Raw genomic sequence first — 27,436 nt, 5'->3', positions numbered from 1 at the left:
CCATCTCTGTTTTCTTTAGCATGGTTAATTGGAATTATTGAGTGGTGCCCAGCTCTGACAGGCTGGGATTCACCCCTGGTGGGATGGTCCTCACCTGCCTGCCCTGGCCAGCAATCTGTGCAGCCTCCCTCCCATCACACTGAATTAAGCTGCTCTGTCAGGAGCCAAGGACCCTTCAACAGTTTTCCAGCACAAGCAACACCCAATTAGTGTTTGGTAATAGGCTCCACACTGTTTTGTAATAAGAAAATATGGATGATTCTATTTATTCCCTCTTGCTCCTGTGATGATAAGAAATGTTCTAATTCATTATTAATTTGTTCCAACTATTTCTGGTAAATCTAAACTATGAATAAATTTAGCTATGCCATTAGCAATACCTCAAAGCTACAGATGGATTTTATTTTCTGGACAGAGGCAGTCCCACTGTTGGGGACTGTACACAAAGGTGTACACAAAATTCTGTCACATTTGGATACAAAACTGGTACTTGCTGTTCACACTGCATTACAGCTGCATCTAAACCAACCTGGAACAGGAAGATACTGTGCCTATTATTTGTCCAGTATAAATTACAATAGCTACAATAACTTGACAGCATTCTGAGAAACTTTGCCTCTGCAATCTTCTCAAGGATTTACGCTCCCCTGAACACTGGACCAAATGGAAATGGGAGTGAGAATAGACCTAAACCTTCTGCCAGTGATAAAGGCTTTTAGCCTGCAGACTAGCAAAACCTTTAGTGGCATTTTGTAGGTTGCTGGCTTTAGTGTAGAATAGGCCTTTGGAATATTAATCTTTGAAGGTGAATTTTTTGTTGTTGTTTGCACTTTTTAATTTATTTCTGTACTCTTTGACTATAAATGATTGCTCAAATAACCATTTTCAGAAAGCATCAAAGAAAATATTTTTTCTTTTCTTGTAGAATATTAATTTAATTAGATGAAAGGCAGGAGGCTATAAATGTGTCTGTTGGTTTTCCAAATATATTATCTATCATATAGGACTTCCTTGTGGAACCAAATCCATTCATTCTTCTAGAAAATGCTTTTCTTGCCTTTGTTTGGATGGCAATGGCAATTCCTTTGACTCTCTGTTGATGTTTTACTCATCAAACTTCATTACTGAAAAGGGGTAGGAGGATGCCCACCACATAAGACTGAACAATGTAGTTCTGTGTGGGCAATTCCACAAGCCACTGGCAACCCTCTGGCCTTGTCTCCCATCATGAGCTCTAAGCAGCAATAAGTGCAGGATGACTGCACTGTTGGTGCTCCCATACAGCTGCCCTGGGAAATACTGCCCTGCCACATCATTGTAGAACATAAACCAAAATAAAATAAACTTTAAAATCCCATCCCTTTTCCCCAGAGTGCATAGACTTAATAATGTTTTGTAACTTTTTGCTTGGAAATATAAATCAGGCGATGAAAGGCAGCAAGGAATTACCTGGAAGATCCCCAGAAAGACTTTGCTGATGCTCGCTGGTCACCTGCAAAGAGACTGGCAAGGGTCCCAGCCACCAGGCAAAGCTTGCCTTTCTCATCTCTTCAGAGAGCTGCAGTCCCAGGGCTGCCTCTGGTTGTTCTCTTGTTTTTTTCTGTAGCTTGTACATCCTGCCCAGCACATCCCTGGGTGAGCAAGCTGTCTGGATTACAGCTTTGCTCCTTTGGTCTGCAACAGATGTAAGGAGGCCCACAGATGTGTATGCTTTCCACAGTGTGCTGAAACATACTGCTGCTTTTACTTAGAGAAGGAAGCACAAGAAAGGATGGTTTAATGAAAGAAAAACAACTTTGCAAAGGAGATACTTTAATGCTCTCTGTCCCCAAGGCGACTGCAAAGACTCCTCTCTATGAGGAGAGTGGGACTTCCCCACCTCTGCCATGGGTCTCATGGAAATGTCTGCCAAGACCTGGCTTCCCCTGCTTGAGCTTTAATAGCTTCTGATTTACTAGGTCGTCCCCTAATAAGACATTATCAGATGACCATAGACATACCTGAGTGACTTCATGAAAGAGTTAATCTCTGGCAAATCTGTCCTTCCTCAGAGCTAGTTCTTAGAGAGGAGGCTGGAAGGTGGAGAAAAGATGAAGACTGTCATTGCATTCATAAGGCTGTGCATAAGTCTGATATAGATCTGCACTCATCCGCAGACTGGCCTGAAGTGGGTTCCCAGAGCCATTCCAGTAAGATAGGAGACCTGGGGAGAGATAACAACAAGGTATGTGTGTGTATGTGACAGCTGGGTTGGGAGGATTGTTTGCTTTTGAGAAAGAATTCATCCTTTTCTGTATTGGCAGAATAACATGTGCCCTTTCATGATAAAATTATGTATTCTAGTCAGCCTTTTAGATTCCTGTAAAATATGCAGGTAAGGTGGGATGTACTGAAAAAATATGAATATAGTGCCTGGACATCCAAAATTGTTCATGAGATATCATCTGGCTTTATGGACCAATGAAGTTCCTGACAGTTTGATAGAATACTGGTGGTAATTTTTAAATAGAAATATGCACAATTGTACGAAAGTTATTTTCTGAAGAGTGAAAAAGATACCCATCACAGTACATGATGAAATATATTCCTTGAATTAAAGCTATGGCAGTGGGTTTGAGAGCAGTTGGTCCCAGTCAGGCTTAACAATGCTCAGAGGATGTAAGCTCCCGTAGAAATGTATATAGACTTATAATGCTCTAGTTAACAAGATAGGTATTTAAAATAGCATAGTCAGGTAAATTAAAAGGTCTAATTTAAGCTGGTAGGAGAAGGATGAAGGAAATTCTGCCACTGAAAAAACCCTACTTTTCTTCAGATGCTGCCTTAGGAGTTTGCCTCAGAGGCAAGTATTAGAAACACTAAATCCCTCTCAGACTTGAAATGACAGAGCTAGAAACGTCCTTATACGCAGAGACCTGATTTAAATCTTCACTTGTTCAATCTAAACCACAGTCATGTCATATGCAGATTCACATTACACACGCACACCCGTGAAGTAGACTGAGATGCTGTGGGACCTTTATTGGCATGAATCATGTGCGAGTTACTCACTCACCCTAAACGAGAGCCTAGAAGCTGTAATTTTTGCAAACCACCCTGACATTGCTCCTGCGTGTGCTGGAACACCAGGGCAACACCAGGCTGGGGGTCTGGAGCTTTGGGTTTATTTTAGGGGAACCTGTATCTCTATGCTGATGATGCCCAGTATTCCAGACATCCTGGTGCTTTCTGTAAGGATCTGGGGGAGTAGGGAGGGAGGGAAGAGAAGTGAATAAAAAGCAGCTGAAAGTAGTTTTTCTAAAGTGAAAAGAGTCACAGCTTTAAAATGTACTGCCCGTGATTCTGGTCTCTTTGGAAAGAGGGAATATTTCTTCCCTGCTCTTCAGGCTGAATGTTTGGTTCAACCCTGCAAACCGAAGTTACACACATAATCCCTGCCACGATTGCTTCTAGAAAAGCCCTTATTTACACCCACTCTTGCAGAGTCATTTCAAAGTAAAAATTAAACAAACAAAAAGGCAAACAAGAAACAAAAAACCCTCACCCCCAAACCCCAGCAACCCCCACAACCTGCGGGAGGGCAGCCCTTTCCGCCCCAGCCTCCTTCACAGCCGGAGCCGGGAGCCCTGCGGGGACAGCGTGGGGGCACTCCCGCACTCATTCTAACCAAGGAACGGGGCAACCCCATTCCCCCGACTGGTGGCCCACGCGGTGGCGCCCTCCGCTCACGGACGGTCCGCGTCGGCGCAGGGCCGCGGATGCGGAACGCGGTGAGCGGCGGGCCCCGCGTCGGCGGCTGCCGGCGGGAAGCCCACGGCAGCGGGATTCCCTCTCCCTTCTGCTGCCTGGGACCCTTCCCGGTCCTACGCACAGTGACAATTGGGGTAGAGTCCTGCTGCGCCCAGTGGCCTGTGCGTGTCCTACCCCCCCGCTCCTGCAACGCGTCGTTGGGCATTTGTAGAGGAATCATTCATTCACGTTAGATTTCCTTTCTCTCCGGAAAATCTCGAAACCTTAAATGACCATAACAGGAATGTAATTGTATGGTGTGTTTTTTGTTGTCGTTGTTTTTGAGAAATCGATTTGGGCTCAAATAATTCTTCTAAGCATGTTACACCAAACCCATTCGAATAGGAAACAGGAGAACTAAATTATTGCCGCTTCCTGAACTCTCTGCTTATAATCCCAATAATTAAAATGTGCAGTAATGGCTTCTTCAGCCTCTATTTCTTCTGGTAATTCTCGGAAATGAACGGCTGATTTTCGGCCGCTCTGGGAGGAAAGCGCGGCGACGAGCGCAATCACTGTGGCCCGGAGCCCGCCGGTGGTCCGCACCCAGCGCTCGCCTCCCACCGCATCACTTGGGGGAAAAGAATTCCGGCGGCAGGGAACTCCCCAGAGAAGGGATTTCCCTCCCAGCCCCTCAGGCAAATCAACTTTTTTTTTTTTTTTTTTAATCTTCCTTCATGGCGATCCTCTCACATTCCACTCTGACAGGCGCTACGAGTCTCGTATCTGGCCCTGCACAAGGCGAGGAGGGGAGAGGGTCTGGCGGAGGGAGTGAGAGGAAAGACGCTCCCTCCCTCCCCCTAGGGCTGCGACGTCCACGGGTGGGACCCTCCCCGCGGGGCGGCCGTGGGACCCGTTCCCCGCAGCCCTGGCTGCGGCACACGAGAAGCTGTTACGGTTCTGCTGGTTTTCCCGGTGGGAAGCCTTGCGTAATGAGAACGTTAACAATAAAATTAAAAAATTAAAAAAAAAAGAAAAAGGAAAAAGAGGGGTCCAAGAAAAAAAGCAAGCAAACAAAAAAACTAAAAAAAAAACCAAAACAACCCAAACAAACCCACAACCCCCCCCACTTCTATCCCCAATTTTCCGTGGAAGTTAGGGTTCCGCGCCTGGGCTGATCCGCCTGCGCGCTCGGCGCGGGGCGGCTCCGCGGGCTCCGGCACGGGTGAGCTGGCCCCGCGGCGAGACGCGGAGCAAAGCTGCGGGGGAGCCCGCCAAGTCCGGGGACCCACCCCAAACCGCCCGTTTCCTGGTCCCTTCCCACGGCAGGTAAAACTTGGAGGTGGCGAGCATCGTTTTACATTTGTGGGATAGGTTGTGGTGGGTTTCTGTTGTTGGCTGGGGTTGTTGGTTTGTTTTTTGTTTTTTTTTTTAATTTTGTTTATTTTTTGAGGGGGGGGAAGTGTGAGTTGGTGTTTATGAGAAGCTTTATGACTCCTGATAAGCTCATCTTTGAGGACGACACAGAACTGTGTTCCTTGAGGAATTGGGGTGGTGACGTCTTTTCTGATACCCGATTATTACGTGACTGAGGAAAAAAAAAGGCATTTGATTCATGAATAAAAATCCGGCCACCATCACGGGGGCAACAAACAGTATTTCCCGTGCTCTAAGGTAACAAACAGGCAAATGTTTACGAAGAGAGCTCTTGCTGAAGCGGGGTGTTTGCAAAGATTTTGTTGCTAATTGCGTATCAGACGGAAGGCTGCGGAAGGCTGGTCAAGTTTGGAGCCACCGAGAAGGAAGCGAAGAAGAGAAGGCTGAAGGCGTTCAGTGAGGGGCGAGATCTGGGGAAGACAACATCGCACGCAGCCAGCCCGCGGCTCCCGCCTCCGCTCCCTCCAGGGCTCGCTCGCTATCTTCCCCTTTCCCCTGCGCTCCCTTCTCCGGCGACAACTCGCTCCATCCCTCTTTCTCCCTTTCCTTGCAGACGCCACTCCAGATCTGTGCTGCTACCTGAAAACTTTTTTTCTTTATCTTTTTTTTTTTTTTTTTTTTTTTTTTTTTTTTCCCCCTCTCTTTTTCTTTTTGGAGTGGATTCCCCTCAAACCAGCAAACATCTAACTCCTGGTTTTGCGTCTTTATCATCCCGCGAGTCCTTCGCCCATCGGAGAGGGAGAGACGATGCCACGAGGATTTTAACTCCTTTCGGCCGCAACCTGGGAGAGAGCTTTATTTTTCCTCCCCCATTTTGGGTATTTTTTTTTCTTTTTTTGTCTTTTTTTTTTTTTTTTTTCCTTTTTTTTTTTTTTTTTTAAACCAGAACAACAAAATCGACAACAAACCAACAAACTGCCCTTTTAGTTTCGCAGCCAAAAGCTCTTAGTGCCGGGTGTTTAGAGTTTAATGGTAAGGACACGAGGCGGCTCGCCGGGCCTTCCCGCAGCGCTCCCGGGGCGGGAGGGCACCGACGGGGCGGGCAGGCGGGGGCGGCAGTGCTCTGTGCCGGGCACCGATCCGCGCCTCTCCTCTTCGCACCAGCACCGGGCTGCTGAGGGCTCTTGACCCCCGGGGGTCGAGCTTCCTCCCTCCGTCCCTCCCCAGCAAATTTGGCCGAGGGAGCTTGGTGTGTTGTGGGGTGGCTTTTTTTTTTTTTTTTTTTTTTTTTTTTTTGACGGCGGTTTTCTTTCCCTCCTGCACAGAGTGGCAATGTGTAGCAAGGCGATCCTAGCACTCCTGATCTATGGCATAATAATGCATTGCAGCGTCTACTGCTCACCTGCGGCCGGACTTCAGTACCCGGCGCTCAGGTGAGTCCGTGCCGCCACCCGGTGGGCTTTGCCGGGACCCTTTCAGGCCTCCTCTGCCCCGACTTCGCTAAGGGCAGGGGAAGCTGACCGGGGACAAAAGTAGAAGGGAACGTGGGGAAGGATGGAATCACCAAACGAAACTCCCTCCGTCTTTGTGCCCATCCTCTCGTCCTGGGAGACGAGTAACCGGGAGGGTCAGGCAGGGAGGGGGAGCAGCCCCGGCTGCAGCACTGGCTTCCCCCAGGACTGCTCCCTAGGATCCCGGCGCCGTTAACGTGCAGCCTCTCATCCCCGGGGAAAGGGAGGACCTGCTCTGCTGCGTCTCGGCGGGAGCGGGCCGAGGTCCCGAAGGCATCTCGGAGAGGCCCAGCAGCGTCCCCCACATCCTCCCTGCCCCCCTGCCCTGCACGGGTACCGGGGCTCTCCCGGCCGCTTTCGCTTGCCCCTCAAGCTTGCCCAGGATGAAGGGCGAGCATCGCCTGCCACGAGCGGGGAGGGGGGAGGGGGGGATAGGAGGAGGGGATCGCCGTGGTTGTAAGCATGCGAGAACTGTCATGGCTCGTGTAGCAGCCGTGGAGTTGATGGGAATTCAGTTTCTTTCCTGTTTACCTTTCTGTATGCGACCTCCCTTCTCAAGGGGGAAAGCGGCTGGCACAAGGTTGCTTGGTTGTCCGTGTCTGTTCGGAGTTGTCTCGCTGGGCTACAGCTGAGGCTGATGCCTATGCTGTCCCTTTCCACCTGGCAGCCGGGTGTGTGTGGACCCCACTGTGTTTGGGGCAGGAGCGGGGGACCCCCAGAGGAGTCAGCACAAGCGGGCTTCCAACGCTGGGCTGTGGCTGGAGTCTCTGGTCCCTGGAAACCTGTTCCGACCCTGCTCGTAGCCTTGCATGGGCTACCGGTGATTCTTGGCTTGGGGAGAGTTTTGGGCTGGGTGCTGTTGTCCTAACCCACCGGCGCTTATTCTATTCCGGGGTGCCCTACGGAGGACACTGCCATGCGGCTCAGCCGTGAGCGGGAAGTGATGCTGGGGCGCTCAAGGCTGTCCCAGGAGAATGTCCTTTTGGGGGCTCCGAGGGGGCCTTACACGAACTAGGAGCCCGTCGGGGCTGGCTCAGAACAGCCCCCTCCTCTCCACGGGTAGAGGGGCTGCAGGGCACGGGGGGCTGCGGGACCATTAGCCGGCAGCAACTCGGCTCTCTTCATTCAAGCGCCTGAATTAGCAGGAGTGAAACACTTTAGCGGCATCTATTATTAATACCTCCGCTAAAGCTCACAGACAAAAATAGCTGCCTGTAACGTACAATGACCTACATCGTACTGCAGAGATGAAGGCAGAGAGCTGGAAGGGGGGGTTCAGGAGGTGGGGGAGAGAACAAAACTGCAGAGATCTCAAAGGGCAAAGGCACCGTTCAACGAAAAACAAAAACGGTGAAAGACCCCAGCCCCTCCCCATCCCCCGTGCCGGCGGGGAGGAGCGGGGCGCGGCTCCGTGCCTGGCGGCGGGGGCTGCCGCTCACCGCCCCGTCTCCGCCGGGGAGGCTGCTTGGCTCCTGCCCAGCCCCCGGCACACAAACGCGTGTGTGCGGCAGCCTGCACGCCTGTGAGCGTGTGCGCTCCGCTGGGGAAGCACCAGCCGCGGCTGTGGCAAAGAGGGGGTGTTTGTCGGGCATAGGCGGGGGACGAGAGGAGATGGGGGTGGTGGGGTTTGGGGCTTTTCTCGGAGCACGTCTGACAGCGGGTATGTTCCCTCCCCCCGTGGTCCTGCCCCGCAGAGGAGGCGGAGGGCGGGGATGGGGAGCGGGCGGGAGCAGGGAAGGGGATGGGGGCAGACAGACTGGGCTCCCGGGGAGGCTCCGGAGGGAGGGGTGGCGGGGGTGGAGGTCACCGATGCGGTCGAGAGCCGATGGAGGAGAGAGACCCGCGGAGCCCGGCTGACTCCTTCCCCTTGCTGCTCTCGTTGCCAGGCTGGAGGATGAAGTCTACGACGAGGACGGCAACACCCTGCAGGACTTCGCCTATGACCATGAACCCCTCGGAATAGCGAATCCGTCCTCCATGATAGGAGAGATGTACACCTTGTATTACCCACCGGAAAAAAGGTGACTGCAACTCGCGGGGTGTCAGGCGTGAATTTTGAGCTGGGAGTAAAATAGGTTTGGCCAAACCCATTGGGGGAAAAATATAATAATACCCAACAAGCCAACAGAAAAAGAAACATAACAAAACAAAACAAAAAACCAACCAAACAAAAAAGAAAAAACCACAATTAGGAGTGTGTATATGTATATGTATATGTATATATATATATATACACATATATATATCCCGAACCGAAACAAACGACCATGCTGCCCGGGTCTCCCTGCTCAGTTCAGATCCCAGAAGGAATGGAAAAGTCGCCTTACCTCCAGCAGCGCGGGGGAGGGAGCGGGTAAGCCGCCCGCGCCGGGGAGGGGTAGCGATACTCCCGCAAGCGGAGCAGAAATTCCCAGCTAGCGCGGAGCCGAGGAAGTGCGGCGGGGAGGGTTCTGGGTGGGGAAGAGGGGTCCCGGGGGACACGGGGAGATGCCGCCCTCCGCTCGCTGGAAGGGAGGGACGGCCACTACCCGGGCAACCGGACCGTGCCGCAGCCTCCTCCCGGGCCTCCCCGCTCACCCGCGGGCTCTTCCCTCCGCCCAGGCACGCCGATGGGATCTTCAACAAAGCCTACAGGAAACTCCTAGGCCAGTTATCCGCCAGGAAATATCTGCACTCCCTGATGGCCAAGAGGGTCGGGTAAGGGTTGCCGCTCTTTCTCTTCCCGCGGTGGGCGTTGGTGCTGCTGGAGCGGAGCCGCTTAAATGGCCGCGGCTGGAGGGAACAAAGCTGTCCTGGACGGGGATGGGAATTTGTTGTGCGGGCGGTGGGGCTAGGGTGGGTCTGGCTCCCCAAACCTCATCCGACCCCGGCCGCGGCTCCCAGTCCGCTCCAGACGCAGCGTGAGTCCGGCTGTCAGCGCAGGCGTTCACGGGGGTTTGCTTGGTTTTAATACGCCCGTGTGTATGTGTGTGTATATATATATACGTGTGTGTGTGTATTTGTGCATTTATCTATATGTGTCTATAATTTGTTGCAACCGGCTGATTTAAAATTAAGAAGTTGGGCAGCCTCCACGGTCTGCTGCCGGGGTACGGTCTGTCGGAAGCGATGACCGAGGGCTGGGCTGAAGCGTGTGTGTGTGTGAGGGAGGACGGGGGGGGATTAGAGGGGGAGCTGAAGCGTGTGTACGTCTCGGCTGCAGCCCTGCACATCCCCAGGCACCGTGCGGGTCTCCCCGGGGCTCCGGCGGGGCGGGACCGAGCCCGCTGCCACCCGCTGCCCTTCGGCAGACAGTAACGCGTTAATAACGCCCCGGGGAGAGCAGCTTTCCCTGCCGCAATGAATAATTCATGGTGGGGAGATATTGTCTCTCCCTATGCCGCCACTTGCGCTCACGGCGTCGGGAGCGGGTGTCTGCGCGGCTTTTGTCTCCCCGCGCATCTTCCGCGCAACATGTTGCGCCGAGGAGCTGCGGCCGCCGCGGGATTGCTCAGGGCCGGGGATGGGGGTGGGGTGGTGGGGCGGTGCGGAGGGGCGCGGAGGGGCGAGGAAGGGGGCGGAGCGGCCCCGCCTGATGCAGCTGTGCTTCTCGGTGCTTGCAGCGGTGCCAGCGGCGGCCTGGGGGACGATGCGGAACCGCTGACCAAGCGGCACATAGACGGCATCTTCACGGACAGCTACAGCCGCTACCGGAAACAAATGGCTGTCAAGAAATACTTAGCAGCCGTCCTGGGGAAAAGGTATAAACAAAGAGTTAAAAACAAAGGACGCCGAGTAGCGTATTTGTAGCGATGAGTAACCAGCCACTCCTGTGTATACAAAGTCCTAAGAGAGAGAGAAAGAGAGAGAGAGAGAGAGAGAGAGAGAGAGAGAAACCCAACAACAAAAAAAAAATCTAAAACAAAACCAAGTCATTTCCAAACTGACTGAACAATCACCGCTCCTGTGTTATCTAAACATGTATTTATGTATGAAGTGAAGCCATTAAATGAATATTTTGATAATAATATCGTTTTTCTTTTGTACAAAAGCACTAGAGAAACGCACAGATCTACTTTGTGGACCAATCATTAAGTTATATATAATATATAAATATATATATAAATACTACTACGAATACTAAAGAACAATTCTTCATATAAAGCCTGCACAAGAACAAGAATTCGCCTGAGCTGTTTATGTTTTTATATAAAATAAATAGAAAAAAAAGACAATCATTGTTTTGAATATTACTCCTATTTTTGTAACGGAAATTAAGAGGATAGTATTTTTATCCACGACAGGGTCGAAGACATAAATTTTCACCATTTGCTACTGTACATAGAGAAGGATGCCCTGCTCCCAGGGGATTATGAGGAAAATTATTTGGGAGAATTGGTGAAGCAGATTCTTCCCCCGGTGAGTCTCAAGGCAGGCTCCTTTGCCACCAGCCTCTCTGAAGGGGCAGCGACCTCTTTCCTATAGATTTCGATTTTTTTCTCCCTCCTGCTTTCTTCGATTCCAGTTGTACCTATATTAGTGTCTCCTCAAACAATGGGCTTAGAGGATAATTCTCTTGCAAAAACAACAGCTCGATCCAAATTGTGCATCTCTGTTGCCCACAGGAAGGAGAAATAGTTTAAAAAAATCCAAAACAACCGAACGACCAACCAACCAACCAAACAAAAAAATTAAAACCAAACCAAAAGAAAAAACCCCAAACCTTAACCCCTAAATCTCGAACCAGCAAGGATAGTTAAGTCTGAAGCCCCGCGCCCTGCTCTTCTGGCTGTCTGGGCAGAGTTGCAGAACAAAGCGAAAGAGGAGACAGGACCCATTTGAAATAGCGGTGAAGTGAGCAGGGCGGCCCCCGGCGCGCCCCGGGGCTGAAGCCGGAGCCGGTGCCGCAGGGTCGAGGGAAAGCGAGGCGATCCCACCTCCGATCCGCTACCCAACTGCCCCGGGCAGCTCGGTACTGGACCTAGATGCAAAGTACAGTGTGTTACTCTCCAGTGCTGTCCATGCTTCTCATCATGTGTAATGAGCAGGGTTCTCGCCTTTGCATTTTTTGGTCGGAGTTGCTCTTTTCTTTGATTTATTATTTTTATTTTTTTAGTTTTTCTTGTATACCCTCTTCTGCCTCTCATTGTCTCTGCACTTTTCCAAGTTCTGTTTAACCCACATAATTCACCTTTTTGGGTTATGTTCTTTTGGGAAAAAAAAGAGAAAAAAGAAAAAAAAAAAAAAAGATTGTGAACGCTCTCTCACTTCTTTGTTCTGTTTTATGCAAGCTCTTATTGTACAAGTTTAGGAACCCCTGTTGTAGCTACCACTAAAGAATTATGCACTACTATGAAAGTTTTTGTTCCTTGTTTATTGAGTTTGGAGGTAAAATGTATTTTTCTACATTCTGGCTTATTGCTTAGTAAAATTTATTTCATAAAACAAACTTTTGTCATAAAAGAATGTGTAGTGTTCACCTGTGGTTTCTAACGAGATAAACCATTTCCACCTCATCTCTCTATGTACGGACTCCTATCTTACCTTCCTCCCGGGGGACAGTAAAGCGGCAGCGAACCCGGCCGGGGGCTGGCCCCGTCCCTCCGCCCGGGCAGGTGTCGAAGGAGGACAAGTAGGTACCTGTTTCCTTCCAGCTCATCACACAAACCTTTCCAAAGATACAAAGCGAACTTTCAAGACGTCGGAAGGCATCCCCCTCCCTCTCATCCTCCACCCCAAAACTAAAAAAGTCGCGGGTAAAACCTCCTTCCCCCAGCACCGGCCGTCGGGAAGGCGAGGAGGAGAGGGGCGGGCAGAGTCCGCCCGCCCCTCTCCTCCTCCTCCTCTCCTTCCCGAGGACCAAAGGTTCTGCCGGCACTGCCTGCTCCGGCTGCCCGAGCTGCCCGCACTTCCCCGGCAGCTCCATACCAGCCCGTGCCGCCGCTGCCCACCCGGCCACCGGTGCGGGGTCCCGGGGGCGTAGGAAGGCGGAGCGCAGTTTGCAGCTTTCGTGCCTTTTTTTCTCTTCACCTTGTAAATCGCCACGAGTTCAAGGATGGCTCTTTAGTGGCCCTACGATGCTGCAACACATCGGCTTGCGTTTTAGTCGTACTTCTGTTCTGTGGCAATGGGTCAGAGTTTGCTGTGCTTGTGTCGGCTGTGGTATAATGACATAGGGCTCTCTTTGACGTTTTATTTATGACCTTATCCGTTAGAAGTTCAATGGCTAGTCGCAAGCATTTTGAAGTGATCACCTAGGTTATTGCCCTTTGTATGGTTTGTTTTTTTTTTATTTAAATATTTTATTTTATTTGAAACGCCAACAGCCTTACCAAAATCTGAGCAGATTTAAGATACAGTCATAGTTTAGGTAGATGTTAGTCTTGGAGAACTTATTTTGTGTGCAAATGAATATAAACAGAACTTAAACAAAATATTACTACACACATGATATCTATAACTAGGACTTTGATAACTGTTATATAAAGTGTGTAAAGTTTGTATTAATAAATTTTTGTAAACAATGCAATTTCGTCTAATGTTTGGGGGAGAGAAATCTAGAATCTAACAGCGAAAACTGCGTTTCTTTTAATTTTTTTATTTTTATTTTTAAGTAGTTCGTTTTTAAGCAGCTTTGTTCTAACTTTTCGTGCTTGGGATATCTTTCTATGAAGTGTCCGCATTTTATCATCAAATAACCTCTAGCATTTTTACCGATGGTTACTCCTCTGTTCGAGGAAACTAAACAGACCCTTTCAAGGGAAAAGTCCAGTTCCACACACCCCAGCTCCATAATACTCTCTAAGATACGCAAACCAAACCAGTCGGTGCCTATCGTCCATTCCTCTTAACAATTCCTGTGCTTAGGAGCCGTTTATTTTAAATGGAATCGGGATGTTTGATGAGATCTTCGGTTAATCCGCTTTTAATGAACACTCTGTACGTGACAATGTCCTTCCCAGAGTCACCCGGCTTGGGCGACGGCAACATTTTTGGTTTAAGAATTTACTGGGTTGTCCTTAAAATGATGCTGCAATGTAACAAAGAGTTACGTAGTTTTTGCAAGGGTGGCCACAACGAAAAAGCACAGGCAGGGTAGTTTGTCGGCACAAAGAAGAGGTCAGGATATGCGAGAGCTTTAATCTTCACTTTAGCTTAGCAATAGCTGCTTGTATTTATTATTTTTAGTGTATCTTAGGGACATTAATCAAGTATATGCTGGAAAGTAACAGCAATCTAGTTTAAACTAAACTGTTTTCTTCTAGGATCTTACAATTAAAAACCAAAGCACAGGAATTAAGTGACAGTTCCCTAGCAATTTATTTTTCCAAACTATAAGTACAGGATTTGAAGCTGACTGGTCATATTCTCTCTGCCATGAGTTCACCTTCCAGACTAGTTCCAACTACAACATTTTACTGACTAACTGGAAAACACTGAGAGAACTTAGAAAGATGGTGGTCTCGATGGGATGTACTAGGAGTTAGTGTAAGGTGGCAAAAAAGTTCTGGTGAAATGTAGACTGGGTCAGAGAAGAATACAAAAAAGTACCCATGGAGGGGGGTGGAGGGAGGGTGGGGAAGAGGACAATGATTTCTCAGATTACAAAATCACCTCACTGTCTCCCACAGGTGATGTACAGCAAAAAAATGCTGCTAGGTTTATTCAGTAATTGTGCAGTGCTCGTACATAGAATCACACTATGTTTCCTGACCATCAAAACTGAAAATACGTTTAAGAGATCCAAACTAAGACCTTCTTGGTACTGATAGCTAGAAGAAACTTGGGATTGGTCCACCTAAAAACAAGGTCTTCTTCAACAAGATGGGCAGAAGAGAGAAATCATGCTGAAGATTATGTAAGAAGGGCCTAGTCTCATTCTACTGCCATTCCCCTTCATGAAGCTCATCTCTATTCCCAGTGATTTAAATGGACATCTGGAACTATAGGCTTTGTAAATGTGCACTACTGAGTCTTAAAGAATGAGTTTTGTGGGGGTTGTTGGTGTTCTGCATTCTGTGCTACAACGAGAAGCAGAAAAGGAAAGAGTAGGATGAGGAAGCAGAAATGACTGGACATGACATGAATTTGTAGCCTCACATTGTAAAAAACTCCTGACATTCAACTGAAGTAACAAACTCCAGTTAGTAAAGGAGGCTGAGCAGAGCAGGACAGACTGATCCAGAATCCATCCCTCAGAAATGTGGTGCAACACCACGTCTTTCAAAGAGCTACACAGGTCATCAAAACCATAGGTGCTTGAAAGAAACAGTTTCTGTAGGGCCCTGATATAAACCTGGCTGTGTCCAGAATCTGACTTTCAAACCATTTGCTTGTGAGGTTATTGACGTTGTGTCCATGTGCCCCTGGCACCTTTCAGTCTTCTTTTAGAAAAAATGTTTTGTGTTGGCTATATGCATTCTCACCTAGAGTTAAGGAAAATAAAAACTCAGGAGGAAGTTTGATCTTCTGGGCGCTTGAAACTTTTGCAGCCTTTTCCAGTTCCATGCTAAATCACTTAGTCTTTCTTCAGGAAAAACCTTCAGGGAAAGCACATCCCTGAAAATTTCAAGAGCATCATGTTTAGCCCCTGGTTAGCCCCTAGAAGTACATGTGCTCTCAAATATACTCATGGATTTTTAAGACCCCAAGGGACTCTTGCTATCATCTACTCTATCTTAGATAATGCAAGGCGCAGGATTTCATGGAGTCCTTCATTTAGCATTTAATTTCCAAGTGAGCTATTCACTATGGCAGCAGTATTGACTGGAAGACTTGCAGGAATGGCAGATTAGCTGGATAGGTAGTTCCAAATATGGCAGCTTAGCCAGTTCCTTGTTTCAGTTTGTCTCATTTTTGAGTTCAAGAGATCTGTAGCCTGCTGAAGGATCTCTAATGTTTGTAGATTTTTCTTGCCATGTGGGTAGTTTTAGGCAGAGATTTACTCTCCTGTGTGCCCTCTCATTGAGGTAGCAAGGTTGATCTTTGAGTACTCACCATAGAGGTTTTTCCCAGATGGCATTTTTTCTGAATCACTTGTATTTATTGATGCCTTTGATAAAGTGTTGAGACTAGAAATGGACATAGTACCCAGCAATGACCATGTCTAGGATGTGGCAAAACCCAATAACTTTCCTCATTTTCCTCAGGTGCTGAAAGTGACACCATCATTCTTGGTTCCTGTTTTGTACTATTTTGTGTTTATTCATGTTAAAGCACATTCCCAAGACAGTTGACCTAACTGAGCTCACTCTGGGAGACTTGAGTTATTACTTTTCTGCATGTTTTGCAAATGGCTGTTGATAGGGCTTATCTAAGCCTCAAAATGGGATTTACTTTGGACAGAGATGTTTCAGAACCAGAACTATGCCAGCTTACAAGCAGTGGAGACAAGCACCCTATGTTTGCCATTTGTACAAGAGTGTTTATTTTATAACTTCAAAAACATCTAAGATAGATGAGTTGATCTTTGAAACTGCAATTTCTCCATGTGTATTACAAAGAGAGGTCCTCTTTGTCTTCAGGCTCTGAGATGAGTTTCAGATATGCCACTTCAAAGAGGTCCTCATGGAAATTTATAGCAGTATGAAGAAGAGACAGAAAAATGGCAGTCACTTCTCATTCATCTCTGGTGTCCTCCAGCATCTCAGTAGCAGGATATGAGATGCTGGATAGGTAAGATTGGATGTGAAAGGATCAAGCATGAACAAACCCCTCCCAGCTGGCATCCCCAACATGGAAATGGGAATGGAGAAAGGAAAGGGGTAATGAAGAATTAATAGCTCAAAAGAAAGGGAATTTCCATTGCCACCTTCCACACATCTCTCAAAAGGGGCATCCAAGGTGGCTCCTGTTTTCCTCATTGGCTTCATCAAACACTTAGGAGTGAAGGGCCCATGCATTTCTGACAGGTATCAAAGGGTAGAGACATTCTACAAAAAATTGTGTACTTTTTCTTCTGTGTTATACATTTCTGAAAGTCTTGGGTTCTGAACCTTTGCTCGTATCAGAAACGTTGGGCTCATATCCTGGTCCTTTTTGTAGAGTTTATACAGTCCTCTGATTGTGTATATATAATGTGGTATACATATTTATAGGTGGAGATGACAGACTGAGAATAGTTGCTTGGGCTAAAGAGTTTACAGTTCAAAATATGACAACAGATCTAAATATATATTCATTTTGGACAGATTAGATTAGACTCAGTCTATGGCTGATCTCTGTCTTGACATTTATCTCCATGGTGAGAAGAATGGTTACTTTTGAGTGGTGGAGTGATGAATAAATGAGTGCCTTTCCCTCAAGAGTGAAGATCAGTGTCACAAAAAATCAGCCATCATGTATGTAATATGCTGAACGTGTCCCCTCTCAGCTCCCACTGCATGGATGGCACTGAAACATCTCTGACAGTCTGAGAGAATGAAGGGTGTTTGGGTGGTGTGGGCATCAGGCTGCTCTGAAAACAGTTAAACTTTTAATCAGTTGTGAGCTCTTAGGTCACCAGAAAAATAACAATATATGTAAATTAAATCACAGAAATAGCACAAAGAGATCTTTCTCTCCCTTTCTATGTATATCTATGCATACGTGTATGTATAGACATGTATTTCTAAATCAGACAAAAATGATAGCACGTTAAAGTTCTAATATTTATGTATTGGCCATAGCTAAACTTAGGCACAACATCTAATTTACACTGACGTCTTTCTTTAACAAGTTTTGTAAGAGGAATGATTTAAGTTCAAGGAAGTGCAGTGAGTCATCTGCACGGTGGGCCAGTGGCTGTGCTAAGTTTAGAACCAAGGGGAAGTTTGGATTTTCTGGCTCCAAGCTTTTCTCTTTACATCTTTCTCAAACATTCTCAGTGCTAAGAAAGAAAAAAAAAAAAGCAAGAAAAGAATGAAAATAAAAAAAGAAAAGAAGAAACTTTTTGCAGTTTGTTTCTTTTCTGACTGATTTTTTTAATGTATCCTTGATTCTCTGGTTTTGTATGGTAAATCAGTGAGCTGATTAGTGAGCTGATCTGAGTTTTTAAAACCAGGTTACCTCATACAAATATTACCTTGTGTTTCAGGAGAGCTAAGATTGAAAAGCATAAAACAAGAGGCCTATTCAAGTGATGTTCCCGGTTCCAAAGAAACAAACCAAGCAAAGCTGGGCTAGGCCAGCACAACCCAGACCACCAAGCCCAATCCCTGTGGTGACCCATATGCTGTAAAACTCTTTGTAGTCCTTTTCTTCAGCTCATTTTCTTCCTGGGACTTTCTGTGTGTCAATGACTTTCCTGCCAGACCAAGAGAATCAGGCAGGTTATGGGGCACCATGTCTGTTAAAACCATCTCATTCCTCCTTTGAGAAGTGCCTCTGAAGACAAAGTTGTGGAGAAAACAAGGGAAGACCAGTGATACAGGGGGTTTATGGCCCCATTTCCTCTGCACCAGGCCAGAGACACTCTTTTGCAACACGGGTTAGAGCTTCACCTATTCCTCTGGACTCTGGAGGCATCACTCCTCTGCACCATTTGGCAGACAAGTATTACAAGGCACGATCCATCTCTGATGGATCATTTATCTCCTTTTCTACAGCTTCTATAGATTTTACCTGTTCTCTCCCATGGCCAATAAATACAGGAAAAACTAAGGATGAGTGGCCAGACTCTTTCCGACTGTGGCTGTTTAATGATTTCTGGGTTCCCTAGCTGCTGGGGTGCGTTGCTGTGTTTTGCATCAGGGAAGAGTCATGACACAGCTAAGAGGTGATTAAACCAGGGACTTTGTGTAGCACACTGTATGCAGGCAGGTGGAACATTTCTACTGAAAGGAAGCAGTTTTCCGAATGCATCTGACTTTGCTATAATAAAATGCAGTTATGTTTTATAACAGTTTCATTTCATTCTAGTTATACTGCAATGACAGCCTTATTATACCACTGTTTATGCTTTTTGCTAAGCTTAGTCATTGTTTAATCTTATAAACAGAGAATCAACTTCATGCCTGATAGCTGTTGCAGCTCATGCTCCAGTGCCCCAACACAGCTGGAGGTACCATAGGACAGGAACGTAAAATCAATTAGATAGCCTGGTCATTAGAAAAGCCCTACCAGGGGAACCCCATGCTGTTGTTACTGCCCAATAGAGCTGGTCACTCAGAGAAAATAGAAATCTATTAATTATCAATTAGCAGCACCCAACACAAGTGCAACTGCAATTACACTTTACTCAGCCTTATTTTACCAATAATGATGTTAGTGTCAATGGGGCCACAAGCAGAAGGAAAATGCCACTGTGGCACTCAATCAAGGGTGAGTGAGCTTTGTCACAATCTGACCTTGTCTTATTAAAGATGACTTTTTACAGTATGTGCAGTCTTTTCATATTCCAGATCTGTGGCTCCTAAAGGGTGGGTTTCAGAATCCCCAAAATCACAATGTTTCCTTCTAACTTCACAGTGAGCAGCTGTCACTCTGGTAAGATAAATGCCCTTTTATAAACTGCAGGTACCTTTCCCTTTTCTCCACTCTCCTTATGTCTCTGCTTTGACCTAGTCTGAGTCAGTCCCTGCATGGGATAGGTTTCTTCCTGTGGGCATACACATGACTGGGGTTGTGTACTGATAAAAGGGGTATAATGTGTCCTCTGACTGCAGCAAAATGCTTCTGCCTGGGATTAAGGTGCTTTGTATCACAATGCAGACACAAAAAAGAGAGGGAGTTTGTTAGATTTCCCTGCTATAAGTACATGCCAGGAGGAAATTGCCTTTAAATGGAAATGAATGCCTTGCCCATGTACCTGTGTGGACACCAGGTGGGCACCACTGGGAATGCAAGGCAGGAGCAGAGGGTGTCCAAAGGTTTTACTGTACCCATCATACAGAGACCTTAAGAAGGTACAAAAAGGGAAGAACTTGGTTCCTCCATATCTGAATTGTGACAAACAGGGACTGAATACTTTTCCACTCAGCTCTAATATGAAGAGATTAAGAACATCTGTATGGATCTAGCCAACGAGTAACCCAGCAGTCCCTGTCTGTGGGTGATCAGCTGTTTAAGAAAAGTCTGCAAATTAGGGCATGCAGAAGGACCATCTTTACTGAAATAAGCATCTGGCCATTAGTAAATTAAGGACTTGCTGTGATGTAATCTGCCTTTAAATGACTGTTTAACAGACCAGGTGGAGTCCTGTCAATTTGGTGGCTCCCTTTTTACATGCATTTTTACTTTTAACTTTATTTTACAATGAAGTTCCTGACTTAATTATGCATTACATAGTCCCGCTCTTTGATAAATAACATTTTTATATGCATAACTTCCCCCGAAGGCTCTGAATATCTATAGTCAGAAGTAAAATTTCTTGTATATTCCCAGGAAGTTGTTTGCTATGGAAAAGTCACAGCTCATTAAAACCCCCATCTCGCCTGAGCTATTCTTTCCTGTCCATTCTTTCAGTCTTTACAATTTGGAGCATTTTAAAATCTCTTGCTATAAATTCAAAGTTATTTCACTTTGTGTTTGTAGAAAGTGCAGCTACTTTTTGTGTTTCAGGAGCATTCTGACTTCTGTTTCTGTAACAATGCATGTGGAAGAAGCATTGTGAGTAAGAATTGTATGATACTATGCTTGTGCTTTCCACACTGCTCCAATGACTGAGTTGGAAATTCAGGAGTGAATTTTTGGCAACTAAACCCCAAGCAAGTCAAGCAGTGCTTCTGTACACTTTTGTAATATAAAGCTGTATACCTGAACACCAGCTTTAGCCAGTTCAGCAACTTGCCTAAAAACTTGCAGTGATTATGCTGAAAAATTAGAGAGACCATACAATTTTTCACCCAATGTGAGACTTTGACCGGCTTGGTCAAAAGCTTGAATAGGTTTTGTTTTGAACAGTTCTTTTTTTCATATGTATACCATTTGTACAGAAAGTATAGCACTAACACTTAGGCAAAAAGAGATACTGCTAAAATATCTACCAAGATGCAGAATAGCTGAAGAATGTCATCTCTACTATATAATTTGTTCATCAGATATGCTACACACCCATTATTCCTCTGAGGCTCACAGAGAGCTGCTGCTGGTGCTACCTGCATTTTTGTGGCTGAAACATTTTCAAGCACACGGTTTCCTGCAGCTTTTGATGCATGCAGAGCAATCAGCCCAATCTCACTGCTGCAGGAATGTGAAAGGGGCAGGGAAATGCTGCTGCCTCACCACTTGGAATTAAGATGCTCTGTGTCTCAGTGAAAGACATAAGCCAGCAGGAGTTTGTTAGAGTCTGGTTGTCTTAATCAGAAAAAAAAATCTGGTGAGTTGAAGATGTCCAGATGGGTTTATAAAGATAAAAATAACAGGTTGTGTCCTTCTCCTTTTGACAACAAATAATTCTGACTTGACAATGCTTCCACAGCATACCACCTGCACTGCCACTGGGGCACGTTCCATGACAGGAGAATTTCTAGCAATCACAAGCAAGGATGAGGAGAACTCTGAATTCAGCAGGAGCTCTGTGCTGTGGCTCAGAGAGGGAAATAGCATTACATACTATTACACACATACATAATGTTACATATTAAGAAGGTACCTCCAGGAAAGAGGATTCAACCCAACCAGCAAATTCCTTTGGTACCACAGGCAATATGCCCAGGAAAAACTTTGGGTAATGCTTTGGACTGGCCATGAGCTGTGCTTTAGCACAGAGGTCCATTCTGACAGGGAAGCACACAAATTGTCTTGTCTTGTCTTGACAGATCCATAATTTTGTTGAATACCTTACACAAACCATCATGAGAAAAGCCAAACTGGCCACAGAGTGGGCTTTCTTCCATAAAGAATATATAATCCTAAGTGGAAAAGAAGGTTGAATTCATATCAGATGAATCTACAGTGACATGTACATCAAGGTTAGATAATATGCTGGAGTTTTGCTATGTGTCCAAACCAGCAAAAAGCCAGCATATATTTTTATCATATTTTTCTCTCTCTCTCTTTTTTTTTTTTTTTCTCTTTTTTCTTCTTTTCTCTTTTTCCTTTCTTTTTTTCTTTTTCTCTTTTTTCTTTATTTTTTTCTTTTTTTCTTTTTTTTAAAGCTAGCAAGCATTTTCTCAAGAGCTTCATCAGAAAAAGGAGGGAATTATGAGTTCTCATTCTGCTGGGAGTAATTGCAGCAATGATGTAGACTCTGAACCTGTCCTTTCCTCAGGTCCCACAGTTAATTGCACTCCCCCACCAGCCTTGCATTTTTACACAGCTCTTTGGGGTCACTGGAAGACCATGAAGCTCTTAAAGGAAAGCAGACGGGGGCTTCCTTGTCCCACTGCTGCCTTGTGGGGCCACATGGGGATGCAGCAGATGAGCACTTGCAGGCAGCACCTTAATGTGGATATTGATACAAAATTATGTCGAGCACAAAATGCTCTTCTGTTCAGTGAAGTTTCAGCAGAGAAACCTGGAAACCTTGGTGGATCAGTGCTGCTTTTGTCTTTGCCAAAGCGACAGAGGGTGAGCAGCCCTTTTGCAAGCTCTGCCCTGCTCAACAGGAAAGATGAAGGGTAACCAAACTTAACCTTACAATTCAGGTTATACTTCACACTAAACACACTTGTATTGATTAGTCCAACTCTGTACAGACTGTGCAGATCCTATTTTAGATCTCAATTTTTAGGCTTAATAAGCATAAATTACACAGGTTTGCTCTTGTACACAAAGTTTACTGCTAGTTACAATTCCAAATTTGGCTTCCTGACCAACAACACTGAATGTTCTTTCTGTGGAGGATATTGAGAAGAAGTCATAGGCTTCTCTTTGACTAGACCTTATTCCTTCATTTCTTCCCCTGGATTTTAGCTTTGGAGGACAGTAGAATACTCTCAGTTTCAGCTAAAAGCTGGCATTAAAAATGTGCTTGAGGCCACTGCTGTTAACAAGCAGCTTGCCTCTTTGTTCTGAGTGAAAGCAGGGACAAGCTGCTGTGCAGCTGTTGCTCCTGGATCATTGTGCTTGTCATAGCAAATCTGCTTTGTAGGCTGGTGGAAGGTGTATCCTAGCCCTTGACACTGATGACTGGAAACACCAGGAAGAAGAGATGGCTAAATGCCTGGGATAAGCACTGTGCTCATATACATCCCACTCAGCATTAATGATGTTTGAAGTTCACTGATGTTTTTCTCTGCCCTGGTAACTCACACAGATTTTCTTTGGGCAGCATCCACCTGATTGCCTAAAGTCCTGACATAACATAAAGTTTTACTGTTTGACAGGATTCACAAACCAGATGTTACCCCACATATTCATTGTTCAGAGTGTCGTCTGCTCAGCATGCTTAGGAAGGATGTCACCCCTGCAGGACACATCATCAGGCAGAAGTGAATGTTTAAGCTCTGAGCTGGGGAAATGGGGCCTAAATCCTATTGTTTCCTCTTGTTGCATGTTTAGCCACTTGCTTTCCCATGAGAAAATCAGAGCAATCCTTCATAACCTGCTGTCCCTGAAGAAGCAGAAGAGCAGAACTTTGCTTTGGCTGTGGCTGAACTTCAAGTTAACTTTTCTCCCATGTAATGTCTTCCTTCAAAGAGTGTTTTGTTAGCTTGGGAAGTCATATTACACTCTACTTATATAAAGAATGAGTTGGAGTAGAGGGTCTTCTGTCATCAGTGTATTTTGAAAACCATAAGAAAAATATGTTGTTTGTCTAACTTTTTTCAATTTTTTAAATTTAATTTCTCATTTGTTCCTGAGAAGGCTGGCTATGAGAAACAGAAGAAATTTGGGAGAAAGCTGAAAAAAAGCTGTCTGCTATGATGTTCTTGCTGTACTTTAATCTCTAGAAGTGCTGTCTGTGACTAATAATTATTTCAGAAGAAGTAATTTAGTTTAAAATTTGCAGTAGTAAGCAACTGCAGTTCTCATACGCTACTGGCTGTGTTACTGCTGATTCTTTTTCCTGTGTAGTTTAATAAATTGCAATAAAGATGCATAGAGTTATCAACTTAATTTTTCAAGTTTTGTCCTCAGAAATATGATCTCCTTTTATATCTGCACAGTATCACCAGGTCTTTGTAATATCTCTGAACCCTGTGGATTTTAGATTCCTTTTTGTTAGCAAGCCACCAGTGTTGATACTTTCTATTTTTAGCATATTTTTCCATGTATTTTAGAAAAGTGTCAACAGGTAAAAATATACTTTAGAATTTCAATGACTAGCACAGTTGCTTAATATTATTAGGTATATCTGCCAGTGTTCAAGAATGAAGGTTTACAATTCTTTATTTTATAAATAGATCCAGCATCAGTTTCTGTGCAGTAAATATATTTATCTGTGCATGAGTATATTTATCTATGTATGTCCTTATGTATAATGCTTAGAGGTTTAAAAATAGTTTTATTTAAATAAAGAAACAAATCTTCAGACACTTCAGATTTCACTAGTATTTGTTATTTTCCCTGCAAAACAGGAAGAAACCCAGATATTTTTCTGTATGATTGCAATTTCTAAACATTTATGTCCACCTACAGTGGAAATGCATATTAGGATATATTCAGAAAATAGACAAAAATCCCACAATTTTGAGGTAGCTCAGAAAGCATTAATTCTGCAGTACTATAGCTTTATGTTGCAAAAACTTGACTTGATGAGGGTAGTTCTTCCTTATATAATAAATAAAATACTCTTTAAAATTAGTATAATTGCAAATTAGAGCTATTAGAGCTATTTTGTGGTCTTCTTGCACAGCCATGGAACCATAAAAGATTTTTCATCTGGATGAGAGCAGACACACAATGTTATTGTTGAGAGGGAGAAGCCCATGAAGTTACTGCTTGTCCTTCACATATGCAAGCTCACCATGTGCATGCGTGTGCCCACACACACACACACACAGAGAAAACACTGACACATCTTCTCCTGGGCACACATCTGGCAACAAAGAATTAAAGCTATGACCAACACTGCCAAAAAGCTGCAGCACTAGGGGATGGAGCCACATTACCATTTCATAGCACGTATAACACATGACAACTTTAACAAGTGTTTTGGGGCACCAGAGTACAGAAATATTGCTCAGAAACACGAAACTGTAGGAAGTGCTATTATTGCTATTCTAGAGAACATGCTTACCAAATCAGAATATTTTATTACAATCTATTATTTTTACTATTTATTTATTACTTGCATTGCCATAGCAACTAGGAGCTCAGCCACAGACAAAACCCCCACTCTGCTAGGAACTGCACAAACAAGAAAAGCAGAAGAGGAGCTCATATTCACATTAATAAAGAGTTCTTAATTTCAAAAGGTCTCTGAGGTCATGCATGCAACTGCAGACAATAAATGTAAAGCAAGTTCCACTATAAACAGATAAATAACACCACAAGCAGAGCCTCTGTGATAAGTTGTCTGTCCACTGAAACTCCTGGGGGAAATGCTGGTATTATCAGCATATCTTAAAAAATGCCCGTAAGGAAAAAAATTCAGGCTCTATCAAGCCAAGAAGGAAGGACCAGCCAAGGACCTCGTGCCACAGCACCTCAGCATTCACTAGGTGGAAAGTTAGTGGGACCTGATGGGGCTGAACACGACATCCTTGTGTGAGGAGAGCTTTGCAACACCCTTCGGTACCTTTTCAGGCTTTAATGAACCTGGGATCTGGAAATATTTCTTTCCATGTTATCTTACTGTTGGCCTGAGGGAACCTTCATATTTGTAAAGAAGGAAAGTTGTCAGCCCTCCATAAGAAACTATCAGGCTGGGAATCCCATGGGAAGGCACTACTGAAAGGACCATGATTACACAAAGCAACGACCTTCTTAAATTCTCCTGCATCTCAGAGAGTATCGATTCCTAGCATGGTATTGAGCTGTGTAATACGAACGCTATTTTACATTCCAGAAATGTTAGCTCTCTTAATGCCTTGAAATCTCCCTGCAATTTTCAGTGCCCTCAGAGGAAGCTGATTAACTCCTTCCCTTCCTTCTCTTTATTTTAGTTTCCTGTTTATATTTGATTTTTTCCTTTCTCTCTTGTTTCCAACCTTTTTTATTTTTTTTCCCCTGCAGTGTGTTGCCAGAACAACTTGCTGCTGAATGAAGACTAAATTTATTTTGCCATTTCGGTGCAGGGAGTTTGCATGACACATGTAGTATGATTTCAACACAAATAGAGCACAACATGTATGTGCTAATTAAACACACCATATTAATAATATGGCAGCATATGGCCCTCCTAACTCTGGCAGCTGTAAGAGTCCTGAGGGAGGCATATTTCTTCAGACTCAGTTGCTCTAAGGATCTTTGCAGGGAGGCCGCCTCCATTTTTGTGTTTTCTCAAGGCACCGTGCTCATGGGGGTTGTGTTCTCTAATTGTCTAATGTTGACAGCAAACTGCCCCTTATCCTTTTCTCTCCACATTGAATTGCTTATACATCTTCCTGGTCATCCTGTGGAATAGAAGGGATAACAAAAAACATTGTGTTACAAACCAGCAAGACCTTAGAAAACAGGAGTCTGCAATATTGTTGCAGAAGGGAGATTCAGCTTTTCTCAAAGTCCTGCTGTTTGCAAGAATTTTCACTTATCAGCCAGGAGAAGTGGGAAGACAGGGGCTTGTCTCATCCACCCCATGTGAACAGCAGTGCTCAGAGCCTGGGTTTGTGCTGCACCCAAGCTGCACCTGGGTTTCCAGGAGCTGTCTCAATCCTGTCAAAAGGCACCTTTTGAACCTGGAGAGGGTGATATGCTTATTTTTTTTTCTCCTTTTGAACTAGTATGGATATATGAACATTTGATATAACTTTCTGATTGGACACAGGGCTTACAGAAACAGACTAGGCTCCTCTGCTTAAAAAGCACAGCCCTTTGGACTCCATACAGACAATCCTAGTTTTATTCCATTCTGCTATATAGTAAAATACACATCACAAAAAGAAAGAATGTTAATGAAAAACATTACCATCACAACTTTTTTTTTTTTTAGCTTTTTAAGCTGAATGCCTGGTTTGCTGTTAATGGATCAACCAATGGGAACGCAATTCAGATTTGATGCTAGAAAATTTTCAAGGTCAAATGACTGTATTTAGCTCTCATAAAATTGTATCTGCATGCATCTACAGACTAAGTAGCCAATGTTTCAACCAATATAGAAGCTTCACATTCAGCCCAAAGGATGAAAGGAAGGTGCTTTCAAAACTGGACCCTAAAGTCTCCCCAGATATGTGCAGCAGAGGATGAATTTCAGGCAGGTTAATAGCACTGACGTGAGTAAAGAGGGATGAGGGAGTGGACAGGCTGTGTTCATCTCTAACAGGGTGGGATGAACAGAGTCTCTTTTCTTCCGGCGACTTCATGCATCCATGGCCAGTGACCACCTTTTGAGAATATTTTTACTAGGGTGGTTCAAAAGAAAGACTAGGAGGCCTACATGCTAATGGCTTTGGAGAATATTTTTGTAAGAACCTTTTGGTTTTTGGCATTATCTCAGCTCTGGCTTTGGGGAAAAATTGCTTGCCAGCTGCACTGAGCTGCTACATTTGAGTATTTGGAGATTCTTGGCTACAGAGTCCTGTACCTGAGGTCTCTGTTACCAACACACGTTTGAGTTTCAGTCATTCCCTTCTTTAGCTTTTTAGGGATACTGATGGCTCACAGATAACTGGACACAGGCCAGAGCTGCCAGAGTCAGTCCAGTGGCTCTTTGCCTCCGGCTCCTGGGCTCTGCATTCACCCTACCCTACCACTCACTGAGGGGCTGATTCAGAAGTGATGCCTTTCCTACTTTATCTTTCATTAATAAAGCTTTCTTTTGCTCCCCAGGCTACAGCTGAGCAAATTCCTTTCCTTACCAGCAAAGACAGGATAAC

General features: G+C 45.2%; 1 protein-coding gene across 5 annotated transcripts; it reads left to right on the top strand.

Moving 5' to 3' along the window:
• Positions 1-4,932: 4,932 nt before the first annotated feature.
• On the top strand, positions 4,933-13,125 carry ADCYAP1 (adenylate cyclase activating polypeptide 1). Of its 5 annotated transcripts, XM_071737259.1 has the most exons (7): positions 4,933-5,058; positions 6,432-6,539; positions 8,504-8,638; positions 9,219-9,314; positions 10,220-10,357; positions 10,901-11,015; positions 12,159-13,125. In XM_071737259.1, exons 2-7 carry the CDS (start codon positions 6,439-6,441, stop codon positions 12,159-12,161), a joined length of 588 nt encoding a protein of 195 aa, XP_071593360.1. In that variant the 5' UTR covers positions 4,933-5,058; positions 6,432-6,438; the 3' UTR covers positions 12,162-13,125. The 5 variants fall into 5 exon arrangements, with proteins under 5 accessions (XP_071593360.1, XP_071593358.1, XP_071593361.1 ...); XM_071737257.1 differs by lacking the exon at positions 12,159-13,125 and having other exon boundaries at positions 10,901-12,062; XM_071737258.1 differs by lacking the exons at positions 4,933-5,058; positions 12,159-13,125 and adding an exon at positions 5,372-6,138 and having other exon boundaries at positions 10,901-12,062.
• The last annotated feature ends 14,311 nt before the right edge of the window (positions 13,126-27,436 follow it).

The sequence above is a fragment of the Heliangelus exortis genome, chromosome 2, assembly GCF_036169615.1.
Source record: "Heliangelus exortis chromosome 2, bHelExo1.hap1, whole genome shotgun sequence".
In the NCBI taxonomy this organism is placed as follows: Eukaryota; Metazoa; Chordata; class Aves; order Apodiformes; family Trochilidae; genus Heliangelus; species Heliangelus exortis.
This window is presented reverse-complemented; position numbering and strand designations above follow the sequence as displayed.